At 40.5% G+C, this 13,804-nt stretch overlaps 1 protein-coding gene across 1 annotated transcript in view; it reads right to left on the bottom strand.

Annotated features, from left to right (window-relative positions):
- Positions 1 to 13,804, bottom strand: part of COL19A1 (collagen type XIX alpha 1 chain) — a 213,541-nt gene that overhangs the window by 156,140 nt on the left and 43,597 nt on the right. Inside the window, exons 4-6 of the mRNA XM_044421897.1 lie at positions 13,256 to 13,531; positions 5,366 to 5,446; positions 3,902 to 4,027 (exon numbers count right to left, since the gene is read on the bottom strand). Of these exons, the coding sequence (XP_044277832.1) occupies positions 3,902 to 4,027; positions 5,366 to 5,446; positions 13,256 to 13,531 (483 nt within the window). The remainder of the gene's footprint in view (positions 1 to 3,901; positions 4,028 to 5,365; positions 5,447 to 13,255; positions 13,532 to 13,804) is intronic.

Genomic DNA, 13,804 nt, shown 5'->3' with positions numbered 1-13,804 from the left:
GTGGGGCTCCCCATGCTTTGTTTCTCCCCACAAGCTCATTCTTACTGTTCTCTTTGGCAGCCCCTCCGCCAAGGCTGAAGGGGCACTTCAGAATGACAGTCATTGTTCCATGACCTTCCCTGACATTGTTTTTTGGCCCCAGAAGACTGTGCAAGTACATTTGTACCGTTGTTGTTGTTGTTATTGTCAGGCTTTCACAAGGGCGCATGCATGGCTGTCCGATCAGTGTAGTCTTGCTTATCAATGTGCTTGTAAGTTTCACATATCAAACTAGACAAAGTACATTAAGTAACATACAAGGAAATTGACCAGATTATTTTTAATTTCCTTTTCTAATATTTACTAATGTGCTGTTGGATCTTTGGTTTCTGCAGCAAACTGAGCCTATATTATTATTTGTATTTCCCTGCTATTTTAATGTTTAAATGATTTTAACTGGGGTTTGAGTATATTAATGGTCGGATGCTGTGGGGTTTGTTTTGTTCTATTTATTTATTGTAAGCTGTCCTGAGATGTTCTGTAGGGGTTGGGATAGAAAAGCTTTTAATGAATAAAAAATTAAAAAATTAAAATTATTTATTTCTTGGGCAAACACACACACAGGCATGGCACTTGTGTGTGGCCTGTATGCTGTCAGTGGAGCTTGAAACTTTACAGTTTTCTGATCCTCTTTGTCTTTAGAATTGTTCTAAACTCAAGAGGTTTGAAGCTGCAACTTGGGAAAATTGCTTTAAAATCCTAAAGATTCTTTCACTGGCTGATACAAGGGATCTTCAAAAAGTTTCTGCACTTTTATATTTTATATATATATATATATATATATATACATACATTTTTTGCTGATGGCATTAAAAAGTTGGCATGACGCTGGGAAAAATGCATCGCAAGGGAAGGTGACTATGTAGAAAAGTGATATAATTTGTTTGTGAAATTCTTAATAGAGTTTTTACAAGTGTGGAAACTTTTTGAAGATCCCTCATACATATGTTTTTGCATTTCAGACAGTCAGTGACAACATAGGAAATCTACAGTATACTTCCTATATTACATAAAAAGGATGAATAAAGAAAAACACTATACTCTAGCTACAAGGTATCTGCCACAGCTTGATGTCTATCCTGTTTGTCAAAACGATTTACTTACAAATCACATGGTTTTAACTGACAATCCTGTTCAGCAAAACAGTCAATGGAGCATATTCTAAACTTGACTCGGAACGTGTGCCAGGTGTCCCCATCTTTATCTCATTTGCCTTCTAACTTGAAGGCTGCCGCAGAGGCACGTCTTCCAGAATTGTGTCTGAACACAATTCTTCCTTTGTTATCCACCTATTTTTACACTGCAGTCCAGTCCTGTGCTCTACATAGGAATGAGGCAAGTACTGCCACATACTGAGCCGCCTCTTCAACTAGCTATTCCCGGAAACAATAATTCATACCATGTTGAAATTTCATCTCTGCAGTATACCTTGGAGTGACACTTATCCAATCAAATTGAAGTAGTTGAAATTATCCTTTATTATAGTATTTTTCTCTCTGGTAGATTCCTCTAATCTCCTTTAACTATCGGTGTCATCCATGCTAAGTCAGGGAGTTGACCGCGTTACTGCCTGAGTTTTTATGGTAAAATTCGCTTCACTGAGGCTGTGGATGTGACTTTTGTTAATACATACCTGCCATACATACATACCTTTGCCTTGAGATATTCGATCAATATTTATTTATTTATTTAGAAAGCTTCTATGTCACCCCATTCGCCGAAGCCTCGGGGTGGCTCACAACAATAAATAAATAACAACAATATAAAAACAATATAATTGGAGACATCCTGGCCAAAGATGTAAAATAAATAAATAATATTAGCAATTAAAGACTTCTAGACTATTACTGTACTAGTGGCCAAGTGATGTTCCAACATGTAAAGATTTAAAAACCCTTCCTGTGAAATTACACCTCTAGTCATCTTTTATCTCCTGATAAAAGTTTTAGATGGCTCTTAACTAATTGGAGATCAAACACCTTGCAGTTAATGGAGATTAAGGAACTCTACAGTAGCTAACACAGGGTGTATGACCCTGCCTAGGTGAATGTAGAAGGTAGCATATTTGGTTTACAGTGCTACCTTGGCTCACAAACTTAATTCGTTCCACGACTCTGGTTGTGACCCAAATTGGTTGTGACCCAAGTCAAATTTCCCCATAAGATTCAATGTAAATAAGGTGAAGCCATTCCGGCCCCTCTGAATGTGGTTGTCAGCCAATTTTTGGTCATGAGTCAAGTCAAATTTCCCCATAAGGTTCAATGGAAATAAGGTTAATCCGTTCTGTAACTATTATTTTTTTAATCAGAAAAATTTGAAACAAAGTGACAAAGAACAACAAAGTAACAAAGTACTGTACTGTACTGTACAGTGGAGAACACTAACCTAGGTAGAGTGGGGAGGTTATTGTTTTGAGGGAGAGTCCCCCTCCGTAAAGACATCAGGGAGATCTCTTTCAGGGATTTCCTCTCTTCCTTGTCTCTTAGCTGCAGGGTCAATTTTGGTGAAAAATCTGTCTATAGTCACTTGTTTTTTCCTGCGCTGCATAACCCTCCGGAAATGAAAGACCACGTTATCGCTCATCAGATTTAACACTCTCTTCATTACAGTTATGTTGGGGTGGTGCTTCTCAAAGAAATTCTGGCACTCATTCCATTTTTTCATAATGGATTGCATCACACGACTGCTAACCTCCTCCCTGTCTTCCTCTTCCTCAGTGGAATCCTCCTCAGCGAGTGCCTTCTGCTGCTCACTCTGGAGTTCAAGTTCTTCTGTCGTCAGCTCCTCTATGTCTTCCCTGCATGAATGCAACTGCAATTGTGGCCATCTCCCCACTCGGGGGTGGGGAGATGGCCGCAATCGTGCTGGTTGCCAGGGGTGGGGGAGATGGCCGAGATTGCGCCCGTCTTTCCTGCACAAATGCAACTGCGATCGTGGCCATCTCCCCACTTGGGAGGGGGGTGGGGAGATGTCCACGAACTTGGTTGCCACCCAATGCGGAGTTCGCGACCCAAGTCAACATTTTCATGAAATTTTTGTTTGTGACCCAATTTGGTTGTGAACCAAGGCGTTCATGAGCTGAGGCACCACTGTACTTTCTTTTGGAATGTGCCTTGCATTTGGATTTGAGGGCCCAATGTCCCGTGATCTAATTAAATTTATTTCAGTTCCAAGTTGCGACTTAACAAAATGTGGAGAAGTCAAAGCGGGTGTTGAAAGTCAAAGCCCAAAACAGCTTAGGCCCAGGTTAACAGAAGGGTCGTCTCATCTAATATGCACTGCCTGGAGCTCAAGATCATCCTCAAAGATTGGGGAGTCCCAACCAAAGGAAGTGAGGTAGGCAGCTGCTAAGAAGAGGGCCTTTTCCGCTGTGGCATCCTGCTTGTGGGCTGACTCACCTGGCATGGACACTGTGTTCTTTTCAGCACCAAATGAAGACCTTGCTATTTCCCCAATTATTATTTAATAATTATTTTAATTTTTCAGTTTCTGTTTTAAATCTGGTATTGCATTTTAAATCATTGCACTACAGTTAGATTCCGTTTCTTTTTAAATTATACTTTAACCACTTTTTATTTTATTGTTTTAAATGTTGTGATCTGCACAGAAAGCTTAAGCTACTCGGTGGTACAAGCAGTGCAATAAATAAGTGAAATTATGACCCAAATAACCAGTGCCTGCCCCCTGCTTTTTTGCCTTTAGCATGACTAAAAGAATTAAATCTGCAGAAAATAGCATAATTCTCCTCAAAATTAAATCTCTGCTGATATGAAGGGAGCAAAGATAAAAGTGAAAAGCCAAGTTATTCAGAGCGATACACAATGTAACACATTCTTGAAGCTCACATGAAGCAGTAACATACCTTGCTTGCAGTGCAGAAGCATTTTTCTTCTGGTTTCTTGTCCATTATTGGAAGTGCATGTATTTCACCAACATGAACAGCTGATGGTGATGCTGCAGTAGTTTTCAAGCTTTCTTCAAAAGGGCACTGAAATTTTAAATATATATCTTCAACAATGATCTTTCTCACAAATGTGCACACACACATACACGCTCTAAAGGCAACACTTTAAGAGGGATGGAAATAATTTTTTGTGGATGCAAATGTTATGAAAAAAGTGAACGGAATTCAAAATTGCTGGTTATTTGCTTATTAAAAATATTAGGGTGCCACAAAACAATCTAATGCATGTCAACACTAAAGTTAGCCTTATTGTGTTCAGTTGGGCTTACTCCCTAGTCTGTTAGGATTCTAGCCAGAAATCTCTTTGTCTCTTCACCTTTATTTAAAGGAGGTGGAAACTGAGAAATATTGTAGTATTGCTGTATGCATGGATATGAAAATCAGCATCACTCTTCTCTCTCTCCTTCTGTCTCTCTCATTGCCTCCCTCATTCATCCAGATATATACAAACTGCTAAAATCTATGCATATGTATATTTTGAATTTTAAATACTGAAAGATATGTTCTGTTGATCCTACAGCTGCAATGTTATGCACGCTTATCTAAAAGTAAGTCCACTGAATTCAATGGGCTTTACTTACAATGGGCTCCCACTTCTTAGTCACATTATTATTCCAAATTCCATTTTCCCTGTGTGTGCTATGATGTAGTTTGCATGACATGATGTAGTTTGCATGTACGCATTTAAATGGATTGGTCCAGCAGAAATAATAATACATATTTCAAACATGAAATTAAACAATAAGATCAACATGCTAACAAAATGTGTGGTTTTGCCATTCTATTCAATTACATTTTAAAAGAGGTTTCTGTTTAAGATTTATAACACTACCTTGTAGGTCAAATAAATCTCTCTGCTTACTTAACAGCAATTAAGTGGATAAAAAGGGGAAAAGACAGAGAGAGAGAGAGAGAGAGAGAGAGAGAATAGTAAGAAAGGGGGAGGTGCTTAGGCTCTTCATTAATGAGTCGGCCCAGATGGCCATTAACGCCACACGTTTTCAATGGTGCCAAAGCGCAGTGCTAATCATAAAGGCCATAGTGGACACACATATCTTCACCAACAGTTGCACTGTTCAAGTTTAACAAGGTCCAAATAGATACCTTGATATGGACTTGCATCTATAACAGTTGCCAGTGAAAAGCTCCTTTATCAGAGCAAACCTTGCAATATTTTTTTCTTGTTGATATTTTTTCTCCTATGTTAGTTCATTTCCATTCCTTATTTTTCTGCATGCAAAATAATCTAATATAAACCTTCATGTTAAGGAACAGATTTTAATGACACCATAGGATTTATTTATATTCCCTTTTTTACTGTGAAAAAGGAAACTACATGTACTTTTTATTTTTATAACTTACCATATTCTCAGATAATTCACAGCATTTCTCTTGCGTCACAATTCTGGGATTGTAATATAACATCATGTGGCCAAGTTCAATCTGTTTAGTAAACACAGAGATACTTGCAAATTGACTAAGGCATTCAATATTGGTATATGTTAAACCACCATGGCCACAACCCAACACAAAATTCAATTGCTTGCACAGAATGAGTGGGCTTCAGTGTGCATAGCTCTGTTTTGAATTGTGGCTGTACAGTTTTAAAGCACATTGTAGTCTGACATTTGAAAATACTATATTTGAATATATTATATCAAATATTGGAGCAACCCCACAGATTCTAATCTGATAATGCAAAGCACATTTGCAGCCATAGATAGCCCTTATTTAAACCATTCTGAGAAGCATTTGGATTAACTGCTATGGTGGATATTACCACGTGGAGCATTCCTTGGGTCAACTCTCTGGACATCATTTTAAGGAAATATTTTAAGGACACAAAATATATCTCTGTAGGCATGGCACTTGAACTGAATAGACTTTATAGAAATACATACTATTGGCCCTGTTACTAAGATTAAAAATTGGAGTAAAAACCAATTAAAATACTTAGGGCGCAACTGAGCACACCTGCACTAATGGAACCAGGCCTGGCCCGCACCAGCGCTCTTTGCTGGGATGGAAGTGGCCCTGTGCAGGGAACTGGGCAACAGCTCTCGCCCTTCTGAGCCTGAGCGAGCTTGCATCACTAACTGCAATGCAGCACAACAAGTCTTTAGCATGTACACATTTTTCCTTAACTGCTCACAGAACATCCTATGCATTATTTTGGTAATTCTTACAATAACCCACGATTGCAGAGTCAGTGCTAACATATGAACAGGGACCTCCGAGCACAACACTCAAGTTCACCCATCAGACCCACTGACATCAGAGTATTGCACAAGTGGCCCAAGCAGCAGCCCGTCTCCAGCAAGATAGAGAATTTGGGTGATCTGCAGTTGGCCAAACTGCCCATGCCACAGGTCCAGGAAGCAAGAATTTCATGCTAAATTGATTTTAATTTGCTTTAAGTCTCATAGCCAAATCTGATTGGCTAGCACTGTGATGGCACTCTTTGAACTAGCATTGACTGTGATCACCCACGAGGCTGACCAGAACAAGGACGAAAAATGTAACTAGAAAAAGGGAGTGGGGAGTGCTGATGCAGGCAACAAACAGGAGCTGAACAAGAGCCAGCGTTTTTATTAAGGTCTTGGGAGGATTTTTTCATCCACAAATGCATTATTTTTAGCTTTGAAAGCTGAACAGAAAAATATTCAATTCCACCCTAATCATAACACATGAAAAGGCATTTGCTGGGTCTTTACACTGAATCATCTGCATAGCGAGAGGCAGAGACTTTTGTAGAAAGGGGACAGTTCACTGGAAATAATATTGCAGTATGTTTGAATTGTTTTTATCCTCCTGGGGGAGGAGGGAACCTCTGCTTCAAAGCCTCCTCTCATGCACACGCACGCACACACACACACACACACACACACACACACACACACGCTGCGTATTGTGCAGCCGTTTGCATGCTGCAGAAGAGAGCCTATAGATGCTAATTAGTTTGTGAGACATTTATAGTCTCTCAAGAAAGAAACCAGATGGAATGGAGTCAGTGGTGGTGTGGACAAAGGAAACAGGCTGAAGGAATAAAGGGAATGTGACAGTAGCCAGAAGCCTTGGTTGAGAATGGGAAGGCAGTTATTGGAGAATAAAAGAAAGGAGTAATTTTGGGAAGATTTGTCTGTACAGGAGTGTAAGGTAGCTATATTTCCCCTCCCTCAGTGAAACCTCAGTCAATGGGGAGGAACTATGGCAGATAGGACTACACATATCATTCAATGAGTCTCTGTGTGTTGTGAAAGAGAAACTACCAAAAAAATCCTTACACAAGCTGTAGCTCTCTGCTTACTCGCTATCATATTGTGGAGAACATGGACCTCTGATCCCTTACTTTCAGGACAATCTCATAATATTAACAGCAGTTTTTGCATCTCCCACATCAATTGAGCAAATAACTTTTAGAATAAATAGGCTGATTGTGTTCTACATATTAAATGTGTTCCTCTTATTTTCCTACTTCTTTCCCCTGTTGTGTCACATATATGAACCTATATAACAACAGACGGGGTCATTCTGGCTTTTAATCTGTGTACAGCAGTTAGGACTTTATAAAGAATAATGATGATGTGGTAATATTCACACCTATGCACAATAGTAGAGTGAACACCTCAAATGAAATGCACCTGCAGTATAATTGTATGATCCTGTGTATGTCTGCTCAGAAGTACTCTTGAGTTCAACAGCACTTGTTCCTGTGTAAGTATGCCAGGTATTCAGCCTAAACATACCTTGCTGAATATATATTCTTTGTAAACGCATGACTTGTATACATGAGAAGATACACGGCACCATGTTTGAATGGGCATATTGAATGGGAATATTTCTTAACTCTAGAAACTACTGGAGTCAAAGCAATCACTTCAAAACAAGCTTTATGGAGGGAGTGACCCTTCAGCCTCTATCCAAAGTTGGAGACTGCCCTCTGACCCTGGATCTGAGCACCAGAGTTCCATCCCTGTCACCTTCTTGTAGTTGTTTTGGATACTAGCTGCTCTCCAAGGTGGGGAAAGCAACCCTGGAGAGGTGGGCAAGGGAAGGGAAGGGAAGGGAAGGGAAGGGAAGGGAAGGGAAGGGAAGGGACTGCAGTGGACGCTGCTTCAGCCTCCTTCTCTCCCACTTCAGCTACAGGCTGGAAATGGCCGTTGAGCAAAACTGCAGAGCCAAAGGATCAAGGAGACAAAGGATGAGCGTGAGCCTCCATAGGATGGTGCCCTAATAGGGTTGAGGCAAGGAGACAGAAATTAAGAAAGTATAAATGTCAAAAGTTCATATTTTTTTCTCAGGAATGCCCTGTTTCATGAGTAGAAGTGAGTTTGGTTCTTTCCTGTGATCTTTTTTGTTGCCATTAGTTGGAAATCTTTATATCTCTGGCTGGCTCCATCAGACTAGCTTGAAAACTCTCTAGATCTCAATTATGTACTTTAGGTAGTATAGCAGGCCTCTTCTTGGATGCTCACCTTAATGTGGTGAGGGGGGTTGAGAATGTCAGAGAAACTGAGAGCAACATTTCCAGAAGACCGGACTATCTCACTAGGCTGGCCTCCTAGCAGGGTCACTCCAGACTGAATGGTCAGATGGGAGACTCCAGACTAAGATGCATCCACCCTCTTCAGGAGGAGCAGTCACATCAGCAGGAGAAAATAGATATCACCAGTGCTTTTTTTTGTAAAAAAAAAAAGGTGCCGGAACTGGAACTCACATTGACCTGGCAGTAAGCACACACACCAATCCCAAGCAGCTATCTCTCACTATCAGATAGCAGACACAGTAGCAGCCTATGTTAATGATGTTTGCTGCTGATCTGCTGCGGTTCAAAATCACTTTGTAAAATCCATTGAAAAAAAGGTGCCGGAATGCCGTTCCGGTGCGTTCTATGACAAAAAAAGCCCTGGATATCACTAATGGTGATGGGGGCGGAGAAACCTCTGGAGGGCAGCTACTGGGCAGCAGTAGTACATGGACATCACTAGATGGCCCATACCAAAATCAAGTACATTATGTATTTGGAAGCAAGAGATAGAGAAACTCTACTCTCGCTGGCAAAACAATTCCTGGAGCAATTGTAGTAGTGACCATGAACTCCTAAGATCAAAAATCAGAGTAAATCTGAAAAAGACTCAGAAGCATAGTGCCAAAATCCAACTTAAAGAATATCCCTGTGGAATTTAAAGTCCACATAAAGAACTGAGAGCAACATCTCCAGAAGGCCAGACTCAACTTAAGTGATCATGAGCCAGGAGAACGGTGGACTAAAACCAGAGACTTTAGCAGGGAAGAATGCCAAAAAACAATTCCTGCAGCAAAATGAAACAAAAAGCCTAGATGGATGACAGAAGAAGCACTCACAGTTGCTAAGTACAGGCGAGAAACGAAAGGTGACAGAAATAGCATCAGAAACCTGAATGCAGCTTTTCAGTGACTATCACACTGAAACAAGAACTATTGCAATGACCAGTGCAAAACGAGGGACCACTTCCAGAAGCTCAAGGAAATCAAAGGGAAATCCAAACCTAGATTAGGAATGCTGGAGGACTAACAGGGGCACATACTATCAGTTCAGGAACAAATAAAAAGAAGGTGAAAACAGTATATGGAAGAACTATACAGAAGAGATAAAGGGATGACAGATTCCTTCAAAGAGCCATCCTTTGAGGAACAGCCTGCAACATTAGAAATTGAAGTGAAAGCTGATCTAAAAATACTTGGAAGGAACAAAGCACCCAGAGTAGATAGGATATCGACAGAACTGTTCTAAGCTGCTGAGACTGATTCTGTCCAAATCCTAACAAGAATATACCAACAAATATGGTAAAAAATCCAATAGCCTAGAAACGGGAAACATTCTCTATTCCAATCCCCAAGAAAGAGTGCAGCAAGTATAGGACTACTGCATTAATTTCCCATTAAGCAAAGTGATGTCCAAGCTGCTGCAATGAAGACTTGCAACACCTTAAATAAAATAAGTAATGCCTGACATTCAAGCTGGATTTTGGAAAGGAAGATTATACATATAAGTTGGCTACTGACTCGCACTAAACAATTTCAGAAGAGAATCAGTCTATGCTTTATGGATGATAGCAAAGCTTCATGGTCCTGAAAGAAAAGGGTGTGCCTCAGCATTTGAACATCCTGATGGAGAACCTGGACAAGATGCCCCTATTAGGACAGCATCTGGAGAAACAGAATAGTTTCCCATAAGCAAAGGCACCAGACAAAGGTGTATTTTATCTCCTCACCTGTTCAGTCTGTACAGGGAATATATCATAAAGAAAGCTGGATTAGAATTAGGAGAAAGAATGCAAATTGGTGGAAGAAAACCAATAATTTAAGATCTGCAGCTGCTTCCAAATTACTGGCAGACAGCAGCAATGAACTGAAATGATTCTTGATGAAACTGAAAGAACGAAGTGCAAAAGTAGGACTTCAGCTGAAAACAAATCATGACTACAGAAGAATTAGAGAACTTTACTGTTAACAATGAAGCAACAACTGTGGAAAATTTTACATACCTTGGTGCAGTCATCAATTCAAACTGAATAGTAAAAAAAAAATAAAATGGAAGAAAACGGAGACTTGGAAGGGCAGCAATGAAGGAACTAGGAAGGATCATCAGATGTAAGGGAGTTTCATGGAGACCAAAGCCAAGATGATTCACACTATTGTATTCCTGATCACTATGTGTGGACGTGAAAGCTGGAAAGTAAGGAAAGCTAACAGGAAGAAAACTGATGCATTTGAAACATGGTGCTGGAGGAGAGCTTTGCAAATACCCTGGACTGACAGAAGGATGAACGGGTGGGTCCTTGATCAAATCAAGCCAGAGTTTTTCATCCAGCAAACATGACAAAGCCAAGGCTAATGCATCATGAGAAGGCAAAACTCTTGGAGAAGACAATCATGCATGTAGAGTAGGAGGCATAAGAAATGAAGGAAGGCCAAGTATGAGATGGATTGAAGAAGCCACAGCCTGGCATTTACAAGAACCGAACAAGGTTGCCATGGATAGGACGTGTTGGAGAGCTTTCATTCATAGGGTCACCATAAGGTGGAGACAACTGGAGGACACATAACAAGAACAACTTGGGACCAGGGGACCTGAAGAACTGCCCGTACCTGCCCAGCCCCTGTTTTGGAAGCCCTTCCGAAAGAGCCATCCTCCAAGGAGGTGAGGAAGACGGTTGATAGAAGAAGGGCCTTTTTAGTAGTTGCACCCCAGCTGTGGAACAGCCTCCTGAAAGCAGTTCACCTGTTGCCGTTGTTACAGTCTTTTCAGCACCAGACGAAAACAGCCTTATTCTCTAGGCATTTTAATCATTGATTTTATCTTGACGATTTAAAACTATTTGCCTTCTGTGGTGTATTGTGTTGTTTTTATTGACTTTGCTTTTGTATTTTAATCTGCTTCTTTATTGTTACTGTTAGGTGATGTTTTAGCTGTTTGTAATCTGCTTAGAGGACCCTTGGGCCAAGTTGGTAGAAAATCGATCTAATAAATAAATGAACTAAGTACAGGGATGAGTTGGCTGTTAGACATGGAGAAGAGTGTGGACACACACACCCTCAACAAAATTTCACATTACAAGGTTTAATGTCTGAAGAAGAACATCAATAGGTAACTGTTTTAAAATCCAAACACAACCACACACGCAATACAAGCAACTAGGCAACACAACAACCAGGAGTAAACAAATCCTTCTATCTTAACTAGATGTTGTTCATATTTCATCTAGGTTCCTTGTTCAATTTACTTGTTACTATCATAGGTCCAGCTCTCAATCAGCTCTCCATTTCTAGCTACTCTGAATCTTTTGCCTTCTCTTTCTCTCTCTTGTCTCTCCCCCGCTGAATTTTCCCTTTTAACATTAACTTCCCCTCGTTCTAGCTCTAACCAATCAATAGGGTAGCTTCATGTTTTTCTGCAAACCAAGTTTGTGTTTCCTGAGATTCTCTCTATGTTCTCCTGAACTTCAGCTGAACTTTAAAATCTCTTACTATATGTGCAAAGCTTGCTGACTTTTGATGTTTAAAACACATCCCACTGCAAGACATTGCATACAAAGGACTTAACTCCATAATATCCTAAAACCAAGGTAAATCAAAAAATTGAGAACAGTTCCATTTTTTTGCATCAACCATAGAAGACAATGGACCTAAGCCTTTATTTGCAGGGAGAGGGGGATAAAAATTCATAATATTTAACAATATGTGTTTGCTTTTGCGGGGAGCCCCTCTTTTTATTTCTATTTATAGAAATAAAAAATTCTGTTTAAGACACAGTCCTCTACACACTAGCCTGGGAGTAAGTTCCACCGAACTACATGAGTCCTCTTGCCAGCAGATGCATAGAGGGTTGCATCTGTGTGCTGCATTCTAACTTGCATACTATTTTATTTGTGAAGGTGGCCTTCGCAACAGGCTTCCACTATCTGAAGGGGAAAAGAGGTTAAAAGCCACCATGAGCCTGAAACAGCTCATGGCAGGAAGTGGGGGAAGACACTGTTGGCTGCCCCAAAATGACTCTTGGGTACTTTTGGGGTGGCTGGCAATATGTGGGCCCGCAATGTGGGCCCCTGCTCAGATTCAGATGACATGACAGATCAGGGTGAGCACAACCCCTAGAACAACGCAGAGGTAATCAGCGTGGCTTGCTGCCCTCAAGCAAGCTGTAGGTATTGATGCAGGTTTGTCTAATATGATCATCTGCTATAGTAGCAACCCATGACGGGTTTGTTGTATCTCATGTAAACACAGATGCTCTACAAAAATGGGGATATGAGATATTAAGTGCAACAGCACAAATGATTTTTTAAGAAAAGATACACACTTTTCTTATTTCTAAGCAAACAGTGTCATGATATAACATAATGGTTTTCAAACAAAAACACCCTTTGAACACATTTGATTGAATCCAAACATCTCCATCTAACTTGCCCATCTAGCACGTTTCATTTTTAGAAGGGACTCTGATCCAGTGAAAGTTCTTACTGGACTTGCAGATTCCCCTTGCAGTCCCCCCACCACCACCTCCCATGCTGTTCTGGAGGATCCCCAACCCAGCAAAGCAACTTTTTTGAGTGTTCAGGGAGCTGCAGACAGAAGGGGAAATTGTTCCTACTTCCACATTCATTTCCTCTACAGAATGCCTTCTGAAAAAAAATCTGTTCCTCTGAGGTTTGGATCCAACCCACAATTTCTGTATTACTGGAATATGCTTACATAGACAAAACCACTTACATCTATAGGCTTGCCATCTAAGTAATGGGTAGCAATAAGAATCTTTCCTTGAAAGTCAGTAGTAGCTTTTTCATCAGTCTGCCTTTGCTCAATTAAGCTGCAGTCCACATACAGAGAAATTATATTTGATTGTACGCTGATGCCAAGTTTATGCCATTGCCGATCAAAGACAGGATGGATTCCACGGCTTTTAAAGGTGTAGTGCAAGAAGTTCCCTTGGGTGGATTGTGCAACATACTCTACTACTTTTTTTGAACCATCAACTGCAATGTAAACCTGTAAGATAATATAAAAACCAGTCTTAGAAGACTTAGAAATAACCTCAGAATAAATGAAATGCAGTTTTGCAAAGAACAGAACCAAAGCACACATCTTCAGTACATATTGATTAGGGTCCACAGAAGCTCTGGTGCAATTCTCTGACAGTGGGGCATTCTTCCCTCCCCTTCCCACTTTGCACCACCATCGCAAAGATGAATGAGGAGGATCAAGGGTCTCTCCGAATTGCACGGGCTGTGGTTTGGGGTGACTGGTGCTACTTCTCCTGCT

Source organism: Varanus komodoensis, unplaced genomic scaffold, assembly GCF_004798865.1.
Source record: "Varanus komodoensis strain SLA01 unplaced genomic scaffold, ASM479886v1 scaffold12, whole genome shotgun sequence".
In the NCBI taxonomy this organism is placed as follows: Eukaryota; Metazoa; Chordata; class Lepidosauria; order Squamata; family Varanidae; genus Varanus; species Varanus komodoensis.
The sequence above is the reverse complement of the archived record's forward strand: the minus strand, read 5'-3'. Positions and strand labels throughout refer to the sequence as shown.